The sequence below is a fragment of the Pseudoliparis swirei genome, chromosome 15 (assembly GCF_029220125.1).
Source record: "Pseudoliparis swirei isolate HS2019 ecotype Mariana Trench chromosome 15, NWPU_hadal_v1, whole genome shotgun sequence".
Classification (NCBI taxonomy): domain Eukaryota; kingdom Metazoa; phylum Chordata; class Actinopteri; order Perciformes; family Liparidae; genus Pseudoliparis; species Pseudoliparis swirei.
Window position 1 is genome coordinate 16,132,584 of NC_079402.1, and position 21,393 is coordinate 16,153,976.

At 46.2% G+C, this 21,393-nt stretch overlaps 1 protein-coding gene across 2 annotated transcripts in view; it reads left to right on the plus strand.

The window, feature by feature from the left end:
- col5a1 (procollagen, type V, alpha 1) overlaps positions 1–21,137 on the plus strand; it is a 66,340-nt gene extending 45,203 nt beyond the window's left edge. Inside the window, exons 37-66 of one of the 2 annotated variants that reach the window (XM_056431886.1) lie at positions 515–568; positions 677–730; positions 1,201–1,308; positions 1,454–1,543; positions 1,882–1,935; positions 2,846–2,953; positions 3,045–3,152; positions 3,969–4,022; positions 4,135–4,188; positions 4,394–4,501; positions 4,631–4,684; positions 5,062–5,169; positions 7,767–7,820; positions 8,045–8,152; positions 8,266–8,319; positions 8,392–8,445; positions 8,522–8,575; positions 9,024–9,077; positions 9,297–9,404; positions 9,577–9,630; positions 9,710–9,763; positions 10,603–10,710; positions 10,793–10,846; positions 10,922–10,957; positions 11,200–11,253; positions 11,396–11,666; positions 12,635–12,747; positions 14,658–14,726; positions 18,198–18,431; positions 18,916–21,137. In XM_056431886.1, the coding sequence (XP_056287861.1) occupies positions 515–568; positions 677–730; positions 1,201–1,308; positions 1,454–1,543; positions 1,882–1,935; positions 2,846–2,953; positions 3,045–3,152; positions 3,969–4,022; positions 4,135–4,188; positions 4,394–4,501; positions 4,631–4,684; positions 5,062–5,169; positions 7,767–7,820; positions 8,045–8,152; positions 8,266–8,319; positions 8,392–8,445; positions 8,522–8,575; positions 9,024–9,077; positions 9,297–9,404; positions 9,577–9,630; positions 9,710–9,763; positions 10,603–10,710; positions 10,793–10,846; positions 10,922–10,957; positions 11,200–11,253; positions 11,396–11,666; positions 12,635–12,747; positions 14,658–14,726; positions 18,198–18,431; positions 18,916–19,062 (2,634 nt within the window). In that variant the 3' untranslated portion in view covers positions 19,063–21,137. Of the gene's footprint in view, positions 1–514; positions 569–676; positions 731–1,200; positions 1,309–1,453; positions 1,544–1,881; positions 1,936–2,845; positions 2,954–3,044; positions 3,153–3,968; positions 4,023–4,134; positions 4,189–4,393; positions 4,502–4,630; positions 4,685–5,061; positions 5,170–7,766; positions 7,821–8,044; positions 8,153–8,265; positions 8,320–8,391; positions 8,446–8,521; positions 8,576–9,023; positions 9,078–9,296; positions 9,405–9,576; positions 9,631–9,709; positions 9,764–10,602; positions 10,711–10,792; positions 10,847–10,921; positions 10,958–11,199; positions 11,254–11,395; positions 11,667–12,634; positions 12,748–14,657; positions 14,727–14,785; positions 14,855–18,197; positions 18,432–18,915 lie in introns of both variants that reach the window. The other variant, XM_056431887.1, reaches the window with a different exon arrangement.
- The last annotated feature ends 256 nt before the right edge of the window (positions 21,138–21,393 follow it).

Consider the following 21,393-nt stretch of genomic DNA (forward strand, 5'->3'; position numbering starts at 1 on the left):
CACTCATACATGTACTGGTGTTCCTCACACTGACACTAATACATGTACTGGTGTTCCTCACACTGACACTAATACATGTACTGGTGTTCCTCACACTGACACTCATACATGTACTGGTGTTCCTCACACTGACACTCATACATGTACTGGTGTTCCTCACACTGACACTCATACATGTACTGGTGTTCCTCACACTGACACTACATGTACTGGTGTTCCTCACACTGACACTCATACATGTACTGATGTTCCTCACACTGACACTCATACATGTACTGGTGTTCCTCACACTGACACATGTACTGATGTTCCTCACACTGACACTCATACATGTACTGGTGTTCCTCACACTGACACTCATACATGTACTGGTGTTCCTCACACTGACACTCATACATGTACTGGTGTTCCTCACACTGACACTCATACATGTACTGGTGTTCCTCACACTGACACTAATACATGTACTGGTGTTCCTCACACTGACACTAATACATGTACTGGTGTTCCTCAGGGTCCTTCAGGCAAAGACGGACTGCCCGGACACCCTGGACAGAGAGGAGAGACGGTGAGTGACCCGGTTCCTGGGTTCCTCTGTTCTTCTGCCTGCACCCCGTCTGTTGTGTCCGTGATGTGGTGATGGACCCGTGTGCTTTTTCTCTCCTGTCCTAAACAGGGATTCCAAGGCAAGACCGGCCACCCTGGCCCCCCCGGCGTGGTCGGACTTCAGGTGAGTCTCGGTCGCATATCGATTTGTCTTCTTCCGGCTCTCAAATTAGTTTTAATAAGTTACCCAGTGTGCACCAGTAAAACTATTCATCCTCATACCTTTATACCTCACGAGCCGTGACATAAGCGTTGTTTATCCTCTTTCGTATCAGCGCCGGGCTCTTGGTGCATTATGCAGAGGCCTTCAACAGACTCCCCCCGCCCACCCCTCCCCCCCCTCCCCCCGTTGTGGCCTTAATGACCAGTCGGCCTCCCACGCAGCGAATGCTCCGCTTCTCCACGCCATGTTGCGTAATAGATGTGGCAATTGTAACATCTTTTTGGTATAGAAGTGCTGACGGTGCTCACAGTCTTCCTCTTCCTGTAGTTCATCTTCTTCACACCTCCTCCGCAACTGGGTTTCATAGCTGTAGTGGAGCTAGGATTATTGATATATATATATATTTAAAATGTATTTATTATTTATTGTAGGGACCAACAGGTGAAACTGGACCAATGGGAGATCGAGGTCACCCTGGACCCCCGGGCCCACCTGGTGAACAGGGTCTACCGGGAGCTGCAGGGAAAGAAGGAGCCAAGGTGACTTTAATATTTGACTAACATGTATTTTCTTCAGCGTCGTACTTCAACGTTGCTGAGTGTAATGTGGGTCATGAGTGTAATGTGGGTCATGTGACCACGAGACCCCTCCCCCCCCTCACACCGCTGTGCTTTTACCCTTCAGGGCGACTTCGGTCCCGCTGGCCCGGCAGGTAAGGACGGCCCCCCAGGACCCCGAGGGTTCCCAGGAGAGAGAGGACTGCCCGGCCCCGTGGTGAGTGTTCATGTTTCAGCTCCTCACAGCTCGGCTATTGCATAACAGTCCTGGGCTCATAAGTCTCTGGTTAACTGGTCCCTGAGTGGGCTGCAGAAGAGAACAATGATTTTTTATATTATATTATAACTCTACAAAGTCACGTCGTGCTCGTTATGCAATTCACACAATTTATTTCAACTGAGAACTCGTTAAAATTAAAATGGCAGCAGGCTTTTTTTCCGTTTTGAACTCTCGGCCCTGAAATGATCCGACGCACCTGTTCCTCTAAAAGATGATGAGTTAGTAGCTGCTCCCTGCGTTGTGTTTCCTCACGCCTCGGTTTCTTTCTTCCTCAGGGGGCTCACGGCTTGAAAGGGAGCGAAGGACCTCACGGACCACCTGGCCCTGCCGTGAGTACACTACACCTTCCACATCCTGTCTCCGTACCTTCCATAGTCCATATCGTCAGACACAGCCAGGTCCGATGGACCCTATGAGACGTGAAGCCACAAAGACTCCGGGAGGAGGCAGAGTTAGTAGTAAGAAGATGAGAGAGGTGCTCAGTGTATCCTAAACGTCCATATGGAGAGAGGAGAGGAGAGAGGTGCTCAGTGTATCCTAAACGTCCATAAGGAGAGAGGAGAGAGGTGCTCAGTGTATCCTAAACATCCATAAGGAGAGAGGAGAGGAGAGAGGTGCTCAGTGTATCCTAAACGTCCATAAGGAGAGAGGAGAGGAGAGAGGTGCTCAGTGTATCCTAAAACATCCATAAGGAGAGAGGAGAGGAGAGGGGTGCTCAGTGTATCCTAAACGTCCATAAGGAGAGAGGAGAGGAGAGAGGTGCTCAGTGTGTCCTAAACGTCCATAAGGAGAGAGGAGAGAGGTGCTCAGTGTATCCTAAACGTCCATAAGGAGAGAGGAGAGGAGAGGTGCTCAGTGTATCCTAAACGTCCATAAGGAGAGAGGAGAGGAGAGAGGAGCTCAGTGTATCCTAAACGTCCATAAGGAGAGAGGAGAGGAGAGAGGTGCTCAGTGTATCCTAAACGTCCATAAGGAGAGAGGAGAGGAGAGAGGTGCTCAGTGTATCCTAAACGTCCATAAGGAGAGATGAGAGGAGAGAGGTGCTCAGTGTATCCTAAATGTCCATAAGGAGAGAGGAGAGAGGTGCTCAGTGTATCCTAAACGTCCATAAGGAGAGAGGAGAGGAGAGAGGTGCTCAGTGTATCCTAAACGTCCCCCAGCAGCCTATCAGCCGATAGCAGCATCTCTAGGGGTTGGACCATGATGATGATGATGATGATGATGATGGTTCCTCTGCAGGGTTCTCCAGGAGAACGGGGTCCTGCTGGCTCAGCGGGTCCTACAGGACTACCCGGACGTTCTGGTCCCCAGGGACCCCCAGGACCCTCCGGAGAGAAAGGAGGCCCGGTAAGAGCGTTAATAAGACGTAAACAACGTGTGTGAAGATGAAGATGAAGATCTCAGATTCAAACGTCTGATGACAAAAATATTATTTCAGGGAGAGAAAGGACCTCAAGGCCCAGCTGGTAGAGACGGTATTCAAGGCCCTGTGGGTCTGCCGGGACCTGGAGGACCCCCGGGACCATCTGGAGAGGACGGCGACAAGGTGGGTTACACACATGTACACACACATCCACACACTCATGCACACACACACACATGCACACACACACACACTCATGCACACACACACACTCATGCACACACACACACACACACACTCATGCACAGACCATAACACACACACACACACACTCATGCACAGACCGTAATGCACACACACTCATGCACCTCCAGCCTCACAAAGACAAAGAGTTGTCTCCTTTCCCGCGACCTTAAATGCTCCGAGGGGGAATCTGTCTGACAGAGTTTGCATCGATGAACGGATCTTTAGAGAGGAGAAGCTGGGGGGGGGGGGGGGGGGGGTTGTGTGAAAGGGACAACGTTAGTATGCAGGAGCGACGGCGACTCCTCATCCGCTCTACAAACATTTGTGGAGGCGCTGGGAGGATAATCTCTGGTCCTTTGAAGTTCATCCCCGGTGTTGTTGCCGGGCAGATTACATGAGTTCACACTCATCCAGACTCTTCCTCATCATCAGTCCTTCCAGACCTTTATTATAAGAACATGTCTTTTGGGTTCTGGACACATATTAATATGCATCCAGCCACATTGAAAGAACGGTGCAGCGCTCCTCACTCTGGGAACAGGTTGGAGATGAGGACTCAGCCCTCATGTTCGGCCCCTCCCCCTTCTCCATTGGTTAACTGTATGTGTCGGAAGCGGCTGGATGTAATGGAGCTATCCATAAAACTGATTTAAGAAGGCGGCTGTGCAGTTGAGTTTAGGTTGTTATTGTGCATTATTTTGTATCTGCCTCTCACTTCCTGTCGTTTGCCTCTCACTTCCTGTCGTTTCACAGGGGGAGCTCGGAGAGTCGGGACAAAAAGGAGGCAAGGGTGACAAAGGAGAGCATGTGAGTTGATGAAGACGTTGTTAGTTTATCCTTTTTTACTGTCAATTATTATTTATTTTTTGGACATCTTTGACTTGATTGTCCCTTCGATGTGCTTCCTCCTCGTCTTCAGGGTCCACCTGGTCCCACTGGCCCTCAAGGGCCCGTCGGAGCCCCCGGTCCTGCTGTAAGTATCTAGTCTGGGTGTTCGGGTCATGTGACGCCTCATTATTATTATTAATATTATTATATTTATCTAAACGTGACCATGTACAGCTAAAACATAAAGTCACCGTACTGTACCAGATCCTGACATCACCCACCGACAGCACCGCCCACCGAGCCGCGTGTCTCCTGATTGTGACTCCACCCCCTTTGTTCATCTCCCTCAGGGTGCAGATGGCGAGCCCGGTCCCAGAGGTCAGCAGGGCCTGTTCGGCCAGAAGGGAGACGAAGGGTTAAGAGGATTCCCCGGACCCCTCGGTCCAGTCGGGCTGCAGGTGGGGGACCAATCACCATGAACTCTGATCACATGATGTCATTGACATGATGTCACTAACATGATGACATTGACATGATGTCATACAGAACCATTAGGAGACAGTAATGGATGAACCCTCTCTCCACAGGGTCTGCCTGGTCCACCTGGTGAGAAAGGTGAAACTGGAGACGTTGGCCAAATGGTAAGTAAATATTCATATTTAAATGCATGTTCTAATATATATATATATATATATATATATGTATATATTTTCATATATATATATATATTCATATATATATATTCATATATGTATATATATATATGTATATATATATATATATTCACATATATATATGTATATTTATATAGATTATATATATGTAAATATATATACATATAAATATTCATATATTTATATTTATATGTATATATATAAATATATATATAATGATATATTTATATATATAAATATATATATATATATATATATATATATATATCACATTGCAGTGTATGATTGCGTCGTCGTGCATCACAAGTTTCTCTTTATTAAACTGGATCCTCTCCTCCATGCAGGGTCCACCCGGCCCCCCTGGTCCACGAGGGCCCTCTGGAGCCCCAGGAGCCGACGGCCCTCAGGGACCTCCCGGTGGTATCGGAAACCCGGGTTCTGTTGGAGAAAAGGTAGAGCATGAGTACTACACTCCTTTCTATATATATTTATATATATATATATATTTTTATATATATATATTTATATATATATATATTTCTTTAATTATATATGTTTATATATATAGATATTTATATCTTTATATATATATTAGGGCTGTCAGCGTTAACGCGTTAATCTATGCGATTAATTTGGCCGCGATTAACACACTAAAATATTTTACCGCAATTAACGCAACTTTGTTTACTTCCGGTGTCGTTGAAGTTGTTGCACTCCTGTGAGTGTCAAGCCGCGGCAGTCCGCCTCCTTCCTCCCGTCTGCTCCTCCATATTCACAGAGAAGCAGAGGGCGACGTGTCGGTGACGCGGGGCGGAAGGTGCAGGGGACTTTTTTTTGTTGCTCCGCCCGATGCGCGCGCAGACACGCCGGCATGGAGCTCTGCGGCGAGACGGAGAGCCGAGAAGAGTGAACGACACGTCGAGACAGAATGACATGCTGCTGTAGAGACGATATTTAGTTTAATAAAAGAACAAAGACGTCTTTAAGAAAAGAACCTTACATTACTTCTGCTGTAATCTGGCGCTATAGAGAACATTTCAGGGGGGCGGGGCCTCACCCTGATAGAATGGTGGGGGAAACACTGGGATGTGTCACATGCAAAAGCCTTTAAAAGGTGAATTTACATTGTTTTGTAAAATCGAGAAAATGAGCCCAGCCTCCAGAGGGTTAACATGACATATTTGTCAGTTTACCAAGGCCACTTGTTCTGCTGTTGTTCAATGTTAAAGATGACAGGACCAATGGGGTCTCAAATACACCTTGTTTCACTAATCTGATGTTTCACTGGAGAAACAATTTATCATCCACGATATTAAATATACGATATTAACCTCGCTGGCACTTTATAGGTAGGAGCCTCTTTGAAAACACAGCTCTGTGTGAAGTTTTGTCTTTAAAAAATAATACAATTAAACAAGTGTCTAAAATACACGCTGTCTGAAGGGAATACTCGTTCATTTAGAAGATTTAGTCTTTAGAAGAAAAAAAACCTTTTAATCGCGATTAATCGCGATAAATGATTTTCAAAATGTGCGATTAATTAGTTAAATTTTTTTAATCGATTGACAGCCCTAATATATATATATATAGATTATATATATAGATATTTATATTTCTATATATATATATATATTAAATATATATATATACATATATATATATGTATATATATATAGAAATATACAAATATGAAGGCCTCTTGTGATGCTCCGCCTCTCAAGTGTTCCTCGTGCTACAGCCTTTTATTTATTATTTATTTATGATTATTTATTCGGCGGTTCCAGATGGCTCCGTGGCCCCGCTTCAACACACACTCCAACACACACTCCAACACACACTGCAACACACACTCCAACATACACTCCGGTGCCTCGCGTCTCCTGAGATGTGAATTGTTTGAGTTAGAGATTCATTTTTTCCAGAGACAAACCAAACAGAACGATTCTGTGTTCTTCCCGGTCGACACTCTGAGGAGGATACTTTGTGTTGTTTAAAGGCTTTTGAGGCATGAATGACTTATACACTATGACTTTTAAATGAGGCGCTGCATCACACACACACACACACACACACACACACACACACACACATGTAAACACCAGGATTAGTGCTGGGTGCAAAGATTGTGAAGTAATACTCAAAAACACTGAGTCATACATGCATTATTAATAAGGCAGCTCATAAAAATATATCAGCTCCTCTTGCTTGTGGCCGACTTTGGACTTTGGTGCCGAGCCCGTTCATCACTTTACATGGTCCAGTCCATAGCACCTCCTCCTGCTCCTCCTGCTCCCCGAGGAGAACCTTGTCCTCCTCGCTGACCGGGCTCACTGTGATTTATTGTCTGGGCTCATGTCCTCGGTGACGAGCAGCTGTCCCCGTCGTCAGCGCGTTTGGGCCCCCAGGTGAACACGAGCAGAGCTCCTCAGACCCCCCCCCCCTCCCCCCCGCCCTCTCTGTGACAGTGACTAACGGTGTGGAGGTGAGGCAACAGCAACTGTCCAATAAGGAGAAGGGACAAGATGTATGGTCCGCCTCCAGGGGGGGGGGGGGGGCGCTGAGGTCGACTCCTCCACCCGACTTGATGGATGGAGAATCTCTCTCCCTCCCCATCTGGGGGACAAGGGTACCACGACGACAGTGAGGCTGTAAAGGATGAGAGTCTGAGAGCCAAGTGGGATCAACCATCACCTAACCCCCCCTCACTACCCCCCACCCCCTTTATTTCCCAACCTCTCCCCTCTCTCTCTATCTCCCCCCTCTCTCTCTCCCACCCTCTCTCTTTCTCTCCACCCTCTCTCTTCCCCCCCCCCTCTTTCACTCTCTTTCCCAACCTCTCCCCTCTCTCTCTCTTTCTCCCCCCTCTCCCTCTATCTCCCCCCTCTCCTTCTCTCTCCCCTCTCTTTCTCTCTCTCCCCTCTCTCGCTTTCTCCCCCCTCTCTCTCCTCTCTCTTTCCCCTCTCTCCCTCTCTCTCTTTCTTTCTCCCCCCCTCCTTTCGCTCTCTCGCTTTCTCCCCCCCCCCCTCTCCCCCTCTCTCTCTCTCATCAGGGAGACGCCGGTGAGACCGGAGTGCCCGGTCTTCAGGGAGAACTCGGGCCCCCGGTGAGTCGTCTCTTTATTCTCTTGATCTTTATTTACTCCATGTTGCTTTGTTATTGTTTCCCTTCATAAATGTATTATTGTAATTATAATTATAATAATTATAATAATTATTATTGTTATTATTATTATCATTATTATTATTGTTATTATTATCATTATTATTTTTATTCTTATTCTTATTCTTATTCTTATTATTATTATTAAAATCCTGCGTCATATTTCAGGGTGCGCGAGGCGAGCGAGGAGAGAAGGGAGAGTACGGTCCGGCTGGTACAGCCGGACCTCCGGGCCCTAAGGGCCCCCCAGGAGACGACGGTCCCAAAGGAAGCCCGGTGAGCCCAGAAACATCTTTTATAACTCATAATTCATAACTCATAACTCATAACTCATAACTGCCCCTTGACTCTCATGTAAACAAAGTGATGTCACTTGTTTTGACCTTCAGGGTCCGAGTGGTTTCCCCGGTGACCTGGGCCCCCCCGGAGAGCCCGGTACAGCCGTACGTATATGATGTAATATGTGGAACACGTTTAGTCTGAGCCGCAGAGCGACTGACGCTCTCTTCTTCCAGGGATTAGACGGACCCGCCGGAGACAAGGGAGACGACGGAGAGGCCGGTCAAGCTGTGAGTGTTTTACTTTCAAATCTAATTAATAATCAAATGTTACATTTATTAAATGTTTAATTTATTTCTAAACTAGGGTTCCCCTGGACCCACCGGAGAGTCGGGTCCATCTGGACCACCAGGAAAGAGGGTGAGTTCTGGTCCTGGTCTCCACATCAAAGACATGAAATATGTATTATATAATATAAACTATATATTATATAGTATATATTATATATTATATACTATATATTATGTATAATATAATATTATATACTATATATTATATCCAATATTATATAATATATTTTATATTATATAATATATATTATATACTATATAGTATATAATATATATATTATATATTATATAATATTTATTATATCTTATATATTATATATTATATATTATATACTATCTATTATATATAATATATATTATATAATGTAATATATATTATATACTATACAGTATATTATATATTATATATATTATATTATTTATTATATATATTAATATGAATTATTATATATTATATATATTATGTATTATATATGTATCTAATATTATCATGATGTCATCTCTTTTATCTCCACTAGGGCCCCCCTGGAGTTTCAGGACCTGAGGGCAGACAAGGAGAGAAGGGCACCAAGGTACACACACACACACACACACACACACACACACACACACACACACATCCACACACACACACACACACACACACACACACATGTTCTGTCACCAACACATGAGCCAGGATCTAATGTGTGTGTACTTCCTGTCTGTGTGTGTACTTCCTGTCTGTGTGTGTATTTCCTGTTTGTGTGTGTACTTCCTGTCTGTGTGTGTATTTCCTCTTTGTGTGTTAGGGGGAGTCAGGCATGGAAGGTTCCCAAGGAAAGACGGGGCCCGTCGGCACTCAGGGATCGCCCGGCAAGCCCGGTTCTGAAGGCCTGCGCGGCATCCCCGGCCCGGTGGTGAGTAAAGACCCAGCAGGGGGTCTACAGGGGTCCTGACCCAGCAGGGGGTCTACAGGGGTCAGGGGGTCTACAGGGGTCAGAGGGTCTACAGGGGTCCTGACCCCTGACACAGCAGGGGGTCTGACGTGGTTTTTGGGGGTCTAACAACAAAGTCTTTGTTCCTGTCCAGGGAGAGCAAGGTTTTCCTGGTTCTCGGGGTCCAGACGGACCTCCTGGTCCCATGGTGAGTGGACCCGCCTCACACACACACACACACACACACACACACCATGTGGTCTGACGGTGGTCTCCCCCCCTCACAGGGACCCCCCGGCCTACCCGGCTTGAAAGGAGACTCCGGCATCAAAGGAGAGAAGGTGAGTTACTGGACCCGCCTGGTCCTCTATAGTGGACCCGCCTGGTCCTCTATAGTGGACCCACCTGGTCCTCTATACTGGACCCACCTAGTCCTCTATAGTGGACCCGCCTGGTCCTCTATAGTGGACCCGCCTGGTCCTCTATAGTGGACCCACCTGGTCCTCTATACTGGACCCACCTAGTCCTCTATAGTGGACCCGCCTGGTCCTCTATAGTGGACCCACCTGGTCCTCTATACTGGACCCACCTAGTCCTCTATAGTGGACCCGCCTGGTCCTCTATAGTGGACCCGCCTAGTCCTCTATAGTGGACCCACCTGGTCCTCTATACTGGACCCGCCTAGTCCTCTATAGTGGACCCACCTGGTCCTCTATAGTGGACCCACCTGGTCCTCTATACTGGACCCGCCTAGTCCTCTATAGTGGACCCACCTGGTCCTCTATACTGGACCCGCCTAGTCCTCTATAGTGGACCCACCTGGTCCTCTATAGTGGACCCACCTGGTCCTCTATACTGGACCCGCCTAGTCCTCTATACTGGACCCACCTGGTCCTCTATACTGGACCCGCCTAGTCCTCTATAGTGGACCCACCTGGTCCTCTATACTGGACCCACCTGGTCCTCTATACTGGACCCACCTAGTCCTCTATAGTGGACCCGCCTGGTCCTCTATACTGGATCCGCCTGGTCCTCTATACTGGACCCACCTGGTCCTCTATAGTGGACCTGCCTGGACCTCTTTAGTGGCGGACTGAGGAGGTCCAGGTGATCAGAACCATTACTGTGATGACGTCATTGTGACGGCTGTGTGTGTGTGTGTGTGTCCTCCCCCCCTCAGGGCCACCCGGGTCTCATCGGTCTCATCGGGCCCTCAGGTGAACAGGGAGAGAAGGGGGACCGAGGTCTCCCGGGTCCACCGGGGTCTCACGGGTACAAGGGGGACAACGTGAGTCCAGCGGCGCCGGTCGACTCATCAGGAACCAATCACGCGGTCCCGTGGATTCTCACCCTCCTCTTGTGTCCCTCAGGGTATCTCCGGTCCTTCTGGTCCCCTCGGTCCTCTCGGTCCTCCTGGACTACCTGTAAGACTCCCGTGTCCCGTAACTCTTGCCCTCCCTCCGTAGCACCAGAGACTGACTGAGTGTTCTTGTCTTTAGGGTCCTCCGGGTCCCAAAGGAGCCAAAGGGTCTTCAGTGAGTCGCCACGCGCCATCCCATAATAACACCCGCTGGAGTCAGGCCTTGTTATTAATGTGTCCACGCCTCCTTCATCCTTCCTCCTTCCTTCTTTCTTCCTTCCTTCTTCCTTCCTTCGTCCTTCGTCCTTTCCCCTTCCTTCTTCTTCCTTCTTTCTTGCTTCTTATTTACTTCCTTCTTCCTTCGCCCTTCGTCCTTTCCTTCCTCCTTCCTCCTCCTTCCTCGTTCCTCCTTCTCAGGGTCATACCGGACCAAAGGGAGAGACCGGTACCTCCGGACCCCCCGGACCCCCCGTAAGTCGAACACCCCGCCGTCTCTTTACCTCCTGACCTTCACGTGACCTTCACATGGCCTTCACGTGACCTTCACATGGCCTTCATGTGACCTTCCCTCCTCCTCTCTCCTCCTCCTCTCTCCTCCTCCTCCACACGGCAGGGCCCCCCCGGCGATGTCATCCACCCGCTGCCCATCATGTCCTCCATGAAGGGCAGGAACCGGCGGAACATCGACGCCAGCCAGATGTCGGAGGACGGCGCCGCGGCGGACGCCAACTACAAAGACTACGACGACGGCATGGAGGAGATCTTCGGCTCGCTCAACTCGCTGAAGCTGGAGATCGAGCAGATGAAGCATCCGATGGGAACGCAGAGCAACCCGGCGCGCACCTGCAAGGACCTCCAGCTGTGCCACCCCGACTTCCCCGACGGTGAGCAGGGCGCCCGTCTCCTCCTTCGCTTGTCTCCTCCTTCCCTTGTCTCCTCCTTCCTCAGCGCGGTTTTTCACGACTCCACTGAAACGGCTGCTGTCACACAAGAGCTCTTCCACATGCTATGCACATCTGAGCTGCACACATACACACGCACACACGCATACACAAACACACACAACACACACACATACACAAACACACACGCATACACAAACACACACACGCACACACACATACACAAACACACACACACACGCACACACACATACACAAACACACACGCATACACATACACACCTACACACATACACAACGCACACACACACACACATACACAAACACACAGACACAAACAGACGCATACACAAACACATACACATACACACACACACACTGACACAAGCAAACGCACACACACACCTTCACACATACAAACACACGCACACAAACGCACACACACAGAACCAAACACAAATACACACACCGACACACACACAAACACACACACACACAAACATACACACACACACACCGATGCACACACACACAAACAAAGTGCAAGATACTTCAGCACAGGACATGACATGTCAGACATTGCCTTGACCTGAGGGAGCACCACCCTATAATGTCCCTCTCTCTCTCTCTCTCTCCCTCTCTCTCTCTCTCTCTCTCTCTCTCCCTCTCTCTCTCTCTCTCTCTCTCTCCCTCTCTCCCTCTCTCTCTCTCTCTCTCTCTCTCCATCCCTCTCTCTCTTTTTCCATCTCACTCTCTCTCTCTCTCCATCGCCATCCCCCTCTCTCTCTTTCTCTCTCTCTCTTTTTCCATCTCACTCTCTCTCTCTCTCTCTCTCTCCCTCTCTCTCTCTCCCTCTCTCTCTTTTTCCATCTCACTCTCTCTCTCTCTCCATCGCCATCCCCCTCTCTCTCTCCACCCCCCCCCCCCCTCTCTCTTTCTCTCTCTCTCAGGTGACTACTGGATCGATCCCAACCAGGGCTGCTCTCGGGACTCCTTCAAGGTTTACTGCAACTTCACAGCCGGCGGAGAGAGCTGCATCTACCCCGACAAGAAGTCTGAAGGGGTGAGTCTGACCTCCACACACACACACACACACACACACGCACGCACACACACGCACGCACACACTATTCTCAGCCTCCAGTTTGTAATTTGATTGACAGTAAAATGTATTTTTTCTGCATAACTAACCCAAAACATTTTCAGACGGCTGTAGTTGCAACATTGTATCGACTCGTGTGCAAATTATTATCTCTGTGAGATCAGCTTGTGTGTGTGTGTGTGTGTGTGTGTGTGAAATGACGCTGCATTCACCATTCTGCAAACATGCTAAAGTTTACTTTATTCTGGTGACATACACACAGACACACACACACACACACAGTGTGTAGATGCCGTTGAGCAGCCGTAAAGCCTTCTTGGCAGGTGACAGACACACTGGATCTCCGCTTCATTACAGGAGGACAGGAAGTCTGACGCCGTCTCTGACGAGTCAGGGCGGCGTGACTGAAGCGCCGCCGCCGCCATCTTTTAATGATCCCGCTCACCGAACGCCTCGGAGGAGGCGGGAGGAGCTTTAAGCTCAGAATAATGAAGCAGACTTCAGGGAGAGAAAAGCCTTCCGCTGTCAAGTCTCCTCGAACACACACACACGCACACACACACACACACACACACACACACACACACACACGTGGGTTTGGATCGGCAACGATCGCACACCAGAGAATCGCAGTCACAAAACCAGACACAAATATATAAATATATATATATATATATATATATAAATATATACTACCAGTCAAAAGTTTTAGAATACCTCAATTTCAGTATGTATTCAGAAATCAAAGCATAGAACAAATAAATAGTTGGAGATTTAAAAAGTTCACTATATATATAGATATATATATATATACATATATATATATTTATATATATATATATATGTATATATATATACATATATATATATATTTATACACTACCGTTCAAAAGTTTGGGGTCACCCAGATAATTTGGTGTTTTCCATGAAAACTTACATTTTTATTTATCAATTAAATTGCAACATGAATATAAAATCGACTCCAGACATTGACGAGGTTATAAATAATGATTTATATTGTAAATATTAATGTAGTTCTTCTTGTGGCTCAAAGGAAGGCCAGTTTTATAGCTTCTCTCACCTGCATAACTGTTTTCAGCTGCGCTCACATAAAAAGGCTTTAGTCTTCTAAGGCGATAACACGATGTGCCATTAGAACACTGGAGACGGGCCTCTACACACCTCTGTAGAGACTTCATTACACACCAGAGAATAGTCATTTACCACTTTAACTATGTAGAGAGAGGATTTATGATTCAGTTAACGTTATCTTCATTGACAAAAACACTGCTTTGAAAAATAAGGACATTTCCAAGTCCACGGCTCAGTACTAAAGAACTGAAGGATGCCTTCAAGGTCGCGTGGGTCTGACCTCCCGGCTCATCCTTCATGAACGCATTAAGCAGTTCCCCATCAAACCTCGCTATCTAATTATAGGTAAATCCATCATTGTCGCGGCTGAGATCCCTAGAGCGGCGGCCCTGTTGGCCGATCCTCATCCTTTAATGTTTTAACGGCGGCGCGCGGCGGGACGGCGGCCGCGCTGCTCGAGCTCCTCGCGGCCCGCCGCTGCTTAATTAATCTCTGTGTACTCGTGAATCTTTCAGCAGCGCCGGTGCGCTGCCAGGCGCAGTGTGTGCTGTACAAAATGACTTTTAATGGCTTACTAAAAAAAAACTCTGCCTCTGGACCCGGTCGGTCTGAATAAACCAGTTTTCAGGTCCGGGAAAAGACTCCTCGGAGGACGGAGGAGGAAGAGGAGGAGGAGGAGGAGAGGAAATGGGATTTTCTGACACATCTGTTTCCCCTTTTTCTTTAACGCTGCTGTTTTTGCCTCCTCTGTCGATTCCATGCCCCCCTCCCCCCCCCAGGCTAGGCTCACATCCTGGATCAAGGAGAGTCCCGGCTCTTGGTTCAGTGAATTCAAACGTGGTAAACTGGTAAGCCCAAACTCCCGACGTCCTTTTCCCTCTTAAACGCCTGTTATATATTTTTGCAGAGCAAAATGGCAAAATGGCCCAAAGACTCGCCAGGCACATGGTATAGTCACTACAAGAGAGGTTCCCTGGTAAGTGCCCGCCGGCGGCCCGCGGCTTCCCCACCCAGAGTCCCGGCTCTGAAGAGGGCCTGGACTCTGTGTGTGTGTGTGTGCCTGAGGCTCTGCATGGTTCTGGTTCTGCATGATTCAGCACGAGCGGGATGCGTTTTCACCGCAACGACCGGAGGCGATGCTCTCGAGAGGCGATGGAGGAGAGGAGGAGGAGGAGGAGAGGTCAGTGATGGAGGGAATGTAAAAAAAACAAAACCACAATGCACTGAACTCTCCGTTTGGCCACGCCTCCATCCGGAGAGCATCTCCCGGTGACTGCGTGCCTCCGGACCTGCAGCCGGGGTCATAGTTTGGAGAGCTGAGAGAGAACTCACCACCTAGCAGGACGGTAATGTATCCTCCTCAAAGGGGGGAAACATAAGGCCCTCTCTCAGCTGCCAGGACCTTAAACGCTGCGTAGATCCGGCTCGGGTCGGGCACTCATACACCGCCCCAGGGGCTTCTGGGTACTCTGCGATGACGAAGAGGTAAAGTGTTTTCCGGGGCTTGATCTGCAACATGCTGGGGGGGGGGGGGGGGGGCAGTGGGAGGGGCCTGAGGATGAAGGGAAAAAAACGAGACGACGGCGACACTCGAGCGACGCGTCGCAGGGCGGAGCCTCCACCGGCGATTGTTAAAAAATCGGACCGATCCGATTCGTCAAGAAGACGATCCGCTCCGCTCTGCTCACGTAGCGTTCGAGTGGCGCCCCCCGGGGGTTTGCATGTGCATGCGCGCCCAAGAAACAAAGCTGCGTTGGCGTGGGTGATGCATGTGAATGCTTGCATGTGCTCGACTCTCCCGTACGTCTGAAACAGGAAGTGGTCGTGTGGATCTATCGGACCCCCCCCCCCTCCCCCACGGTTGGTATGTAGATAGTCACTCACAGAGTTCAGTTTAATGCACTGAATCCATGTTTCCCGCTAAAAAAAACTATCTAGGTTAATTATGGGTTAATTATCAGGCCACTAACTCATCATTACTCAATACATTTCATATTAGGGATGATTACATTTTCAGCATTTGCTCACATTGGGTATATATTTTACATAATTACAAATTTAACATTTAAATTAGATGTTTAGTTCTGCTTTTTACTGCTTTTTTTTTAACTTTCATGGCGGATTATTTTTATTCCTCCACATTGAGCTTTCAGGCATTAGGCCCAAAATATTCTTCTTTCCCATTAATAAAGTATCACCTGACTACTTAAGAACTACAGACGTGGTTCCCATGCTTCCCCCCCAGAGACATGCTCATACATGTGCACATTGCTATAAGCAATAAGGTGGGTCATATTCATAGAAACACCACGAAAAGACCAAAGCCTGCAATTAAATGATTCTAATTGGGCACAAATTAGAATTAAAAAATGCAAAAAAAACACCAGTGAACCTCACAGTTGCATTGAAATGAAAACAGGCATTATAGTTTATTAAAGAAATCCTTTAACCCTTGTGTTGCCTTAGGGTCATTTTGACCCGAATCAATATTACACCCTCCCCCCGCCTTTGGGTCATTTTGACCCGATTCAATGTTTCACCCTCCTGTTACCTTTATATTTACTAACATATTTTACCCTTTGGGTTCAATTTGACGCCAGCAATTAAAACCTCCAGAAAATTATTAGAATTAATATTGTTTTCCAAGTTTAAGTGTGAGGCACTTTATGTTTGTTTGTTGACTACCGAAAGAACACCGACATTAAACATTGAATGGGGTCAAATTAATCCTAAAGCGGGGGGAGGGTGTAATATTGATTCGGGTCAAAATGACCCTCAGGCAACACAAGGGTTAAACACAATTCTGTTTTAAAAAGTCAATATTGTGATTAGGGATGCACCGATCTGATCGGCGCCGATCCATATCGGCCGATATTCCCATTATCGGTTTTGATCGGCGTTCTCAAAACGGCCGATCAAAACGGCCGATCAGATGACGTAACATCTGCGAGAACTATCAGAGACGTTTCAATCGCGGCGCATCGCAACGGAGACGATGCGCCCGGCGAGGGCCGCAGAGTGAGAGGTCCACGAGGGGATCCTCACGCACCGAGCGGCGTCCCCGTCCCCCGAGTTGAATCTCTGGGTCGACTCAGCCGACTCTCACATGTCTATAGACTGATGTTGACGGTAAACGCATTTGATCGGGAGCGCGCGAGGGTTTTGATAAAGTTAGCGGAAGGATTTAAGTGACAACATCCGGTTTTGCAAAGTTAGCGGAAAGAACCACGTGAAACAACATCCGTTTTTCAAAATAAGATGTCGACAAATCATACACGAACATATAAAAGTAAACAATGAACTGATTTTGTATCTTTATAGATCGTTTCTTAGATTTAGCTTAAATTATGCTAACATTAAAACATTTTTACTGCACCAAGGAAGAGTTTATAAAAATAAGTCAGACTTTTGTATGTTAAGAAAAGTCCTGTATATAGATTTCCCCAAGAGTTCCAGGAAATGAATAATGCAGATGTGTTCCATACATATCTGAAATCCCCTACAATAGCAATCAAACAATTTTAATGTATCAATTAGGACATTTTTCAAAGTAAAAGTCCTAAATGTTTAAAGAAATCGGTAATTTCTTTAATGTTTGAGTTGCTTTATATATGTATTTCCTCATAGTCCTAGGCAATAATGCTTCACAATAAATAGAATGCTTCAATCGACACCGTGATCGGTGATCGGTATTATCGGATCGGCAGGTACTGATTTCAGTGATCGGTGATCGGTATTATCGGTGATCGGCAGAAATTGATTTCAGTGATCGGTGATCGGCACCAAAAACCTGATCGGTGCATCTCTAATTGTGATTAATAATAATGAATCCACGTGTGAAAAAAGGTCCCAAAAAATGCTCATCTTCCTCCTTTATGAGCTACATTTGCTTTAAAAAGAACTACAGTGCTGTCTAAAAGACATTAGAATTGAATTTATAGTATATAGTCTTCAATGGGAATGAATGGGCCACAATCAATGCAGGTAAGTCAGGAAAGTAATCAGAGTAATTTGGTCTTTTCGTGGGATTTATAGACGACGATTAAAATGTAAACATCACCAGCACCGTATTCTAAATTAACGAGGTAAACAATATGCTGCCCCGCCGTCTACCGGAGTCTAACTCCGTCTCCTCGGATGATCGTCCGATACACCTCGTCCGATAACTCTCAAACACGGCGGTGGAAACTCAAACACAAATCAACTTAAATGGAAACGTCCCCCGGCGGCGCTTCAGGCAGCTCGTCCTTCAACCCGACGCCTGGCGTTACAATTCTTTTGATGCTTAACTCCTCCCCCTTTCCCCTCCCCCCCCTTAGCTTTCCTACGTGGATGCGGAGGGCAACCCCATCAGCGTGGTCCAGATGACCTTCATGCGGCTGCTGAGCGCGTCGGCCCGACAGAACATGACGTACAACTGCTACCAGTCGGTGGCGTGGCACGACCAGAGCGGCGACAACCACGACAAGGCCGTCCGCTTCCTGGGCTCCAACGACGAGGAGATGTCCTACGACAACAACCCCTACATCCGCGCCGTGGTCGACGGCTGCGCGGTGAGTTCAAGGACACGCCTGTCTGTGTGTGTGGGGAACAGGGTTCGTACGGTCATGGAAAACCTGCAAAAGTCATGGAATTTGGTTGGTTTTTTTAGGCCTGGAAAAGCCCTTGTAAAAAAATGGAATCCCAAAAGTTTTGGAAATGTGTTCATTTACGCTGAGTTTGAAAAAATGTATATGAAAGACACTTAAAATATAGGCGAGTGAACGCACCATAACTGAAAAGTTCGGTGGCCATAGCAAAAGTAGCTAGCTAGTATGGGAAAAGGTCGGGTTAATCCACTATACCAGGGAAGTGGTTGGGATAATCCACTATGCCAGGGAAGTGGTTGGGATAATCCACTATGACAGGGAAGTGTTCGGGATAATCCACTATGTCATGGAAAAGTTATGGAAAAGTCTGTTGGTCAACATGAGTATGAACCCTGGTGGAAGTGTGTGATGTGTGATGTGTCTTTCTGACTCTCTCTCTCCCCCCCAGTTGAAAAAGGGTTATGGGAAGACGGTGCTGGAGATCAACACACCGAAAGTGGAGCAGGTGCCGTTCGTGGACATCATGTTCAACGACTTTGGCGGCTCCATGCAGAAGTTCGGGTTCGAAGTCGGCCCCGTCTGCTTCGTGGGCTGAGACTGTTTTGTTTTTTTACCCGGAAAAAACGCAACGGAGAAAAAGAGAAAAAAAAGAGAAAGGGAGGAAAAAAAGCATACTATTTGGTTTTTTTAAATTACAAAAAAGAATAGGACAATTCTATTTGTAAAAAAAGAAAAAGAAAAAAAAAAGAGTATCTTTTGTTTTCCATAAAGCAACAAGTGTGAATGACGGGGAGTCGAGTCGAGAACGCAGCGAAATTTCGAGATGGAAGACGAAATGAACCTCGGAAAAAAACAACCTCAGTGTGCCTTCTTCTTCCATCACATGCACGTTTTGAAACCGGATGTCAGAGCCTCACACACACACACACACACACAGCCCCATGTCATCACACTTGATTTCAACGTTAAACAAGGAGGGCGGCCCCGAGACCTGCAGCCGTTCACCTGTAGCCGGCTCCATTGGATTTAGGCTCTTTTCTCTTCTCCACTTCTGATCTCATGATTTTCATGTTTTTCATTTTCATCAACAGCTTCTTTTTTTTCCCACTTGTCTTATGTTGGTTAATTTGCTCATTAGCTACGGGAGCTTTGTTTGTGCATAATTCTCTCTCCTCCCACTCCCCCATTCCCTCGGAATGAACCTTATATATATATATAAATATATATAAATACTTTTTTTATGTTTGTAAGTACATTCTGTATATTTTCTTTTTTTTTCTTCTTCCTGGTAATGTTTACTGGCTTCAAAACATGCATGTGACTTTTAATAAATTGTGAAGCAGGAGACGATGAATACGGGGGGAGGACGGGGGGGGGGGGGGGACGACATCAAAATTGTCGAGATTTATTATAAATTTGACTTGTAAATTGATAAAAAATACAACTTAAAACAAACAAAACATATTTGGGGGGTCCTGTCTTGTTGTGGAGCACACACCTTGTTGTAATTTAAGAATGGAAATAAAAGCGGAAAACAAGCTCTGTGATACGATGTGACCGTTTGATTGACGTATAACATTCAAAACAAAAGAAAGACTGCATTCCTTTCGCGTGTCATTAACTTAATAAAACGGCTTCTACTGTTTTCCTGAAATACACTTCTATCTATGCAACGGGAGAAAACACAAAGAAATCAAAAACCTAGGTGCTATTTCCTCTCTTCTCTGGTGCTATGTATTTTATTTCTTCTTTTTTAATGTTGTTTGAATGAAAGGAAGTTTGTGAGGTGATAATATTGCATCACCAGCGGCCCCCACACGGCTCGTAAGACGCCGCGTGGCGGCGGGATCATCGTGGACTCGGGGCCAAAGCCGATAAAGGGACTCTAAACTCTCCCAGGTATATGTTTAGCTTTATTTGTGTTGTATGGGAAACAACAGTAGAAGCAGGTCACTAAATTAGCCAGATACCAATTTTTTTTTTTACCCCTTATTGTAATTATGCTCTTTGTTCAAAACTATGCACTCTCTTTGCTTATGACCACTAGTATCTACCACATTGTCACAGCCCTTTGGTTTCCTTTCCTGTTTTTTTACATTTTTATTGTTTTACATCTTCAAATATGTGACTTGAAACATTTCCTGTTAACGATAATTCAATATGCTTGTAGATCTTTGGCTTTATTTCTCATTGGGGCCCCGAATTCAAACACTTTCCTCTCAATAAAAACAAAAAAAAGGAGAAGCAAATTTCTCTTTGTACATTTCCAGAACCATTTTGTTTTGTCTCAGTTTGTAGATTTGCGTCCGTCTGTCTGTTTGTCTGTTTATTTGTTTCTTTGTTTTCACAGCTTTTTGTCAAACTTTGTGTGAGGATAAAAGGATAGAAGTTCTATTGTTTTTTTATGTCAATAAATTTAAGTTTACTGTGGCCATCCACTCTTGTATGTCTTTTGAAGCATTAAAACCTATCTGTATGCATGAAATTGTAAGTTTTTTTATATTCATCGGAACACCTCAGCTTTTTCAACGATGGATACAAAAAAGAGTCATATCCACGATTGTGAAGTGGAGAGAAAATGATGAACTTGTAACTCGACCAAAGCCAAATGTTCCTTTGTAGTATATTTATTGTATTATTTAAAAAATAAATGTTAAATATGACACCATAGTTTAAGTGTAAGAGGCCCACTCTTTACTTGCACGCCGGAAAACAAAAGGTTATATATATATATATATTCACCACATACTGTTGTAATTACATTATGTATATTATTAATGAGCTCTTTTTTTTAATGGTGCTTTTTGGGATGCGTTTTTTTGGGCACATTTAAATATACAGTCGTCCTGGCTGTGTGTGTGTGTGTGTGTTTGGACTGTATCGATGCTAAATGAATGAGAGATCTGTTTAAGATGCATTTTGAAAA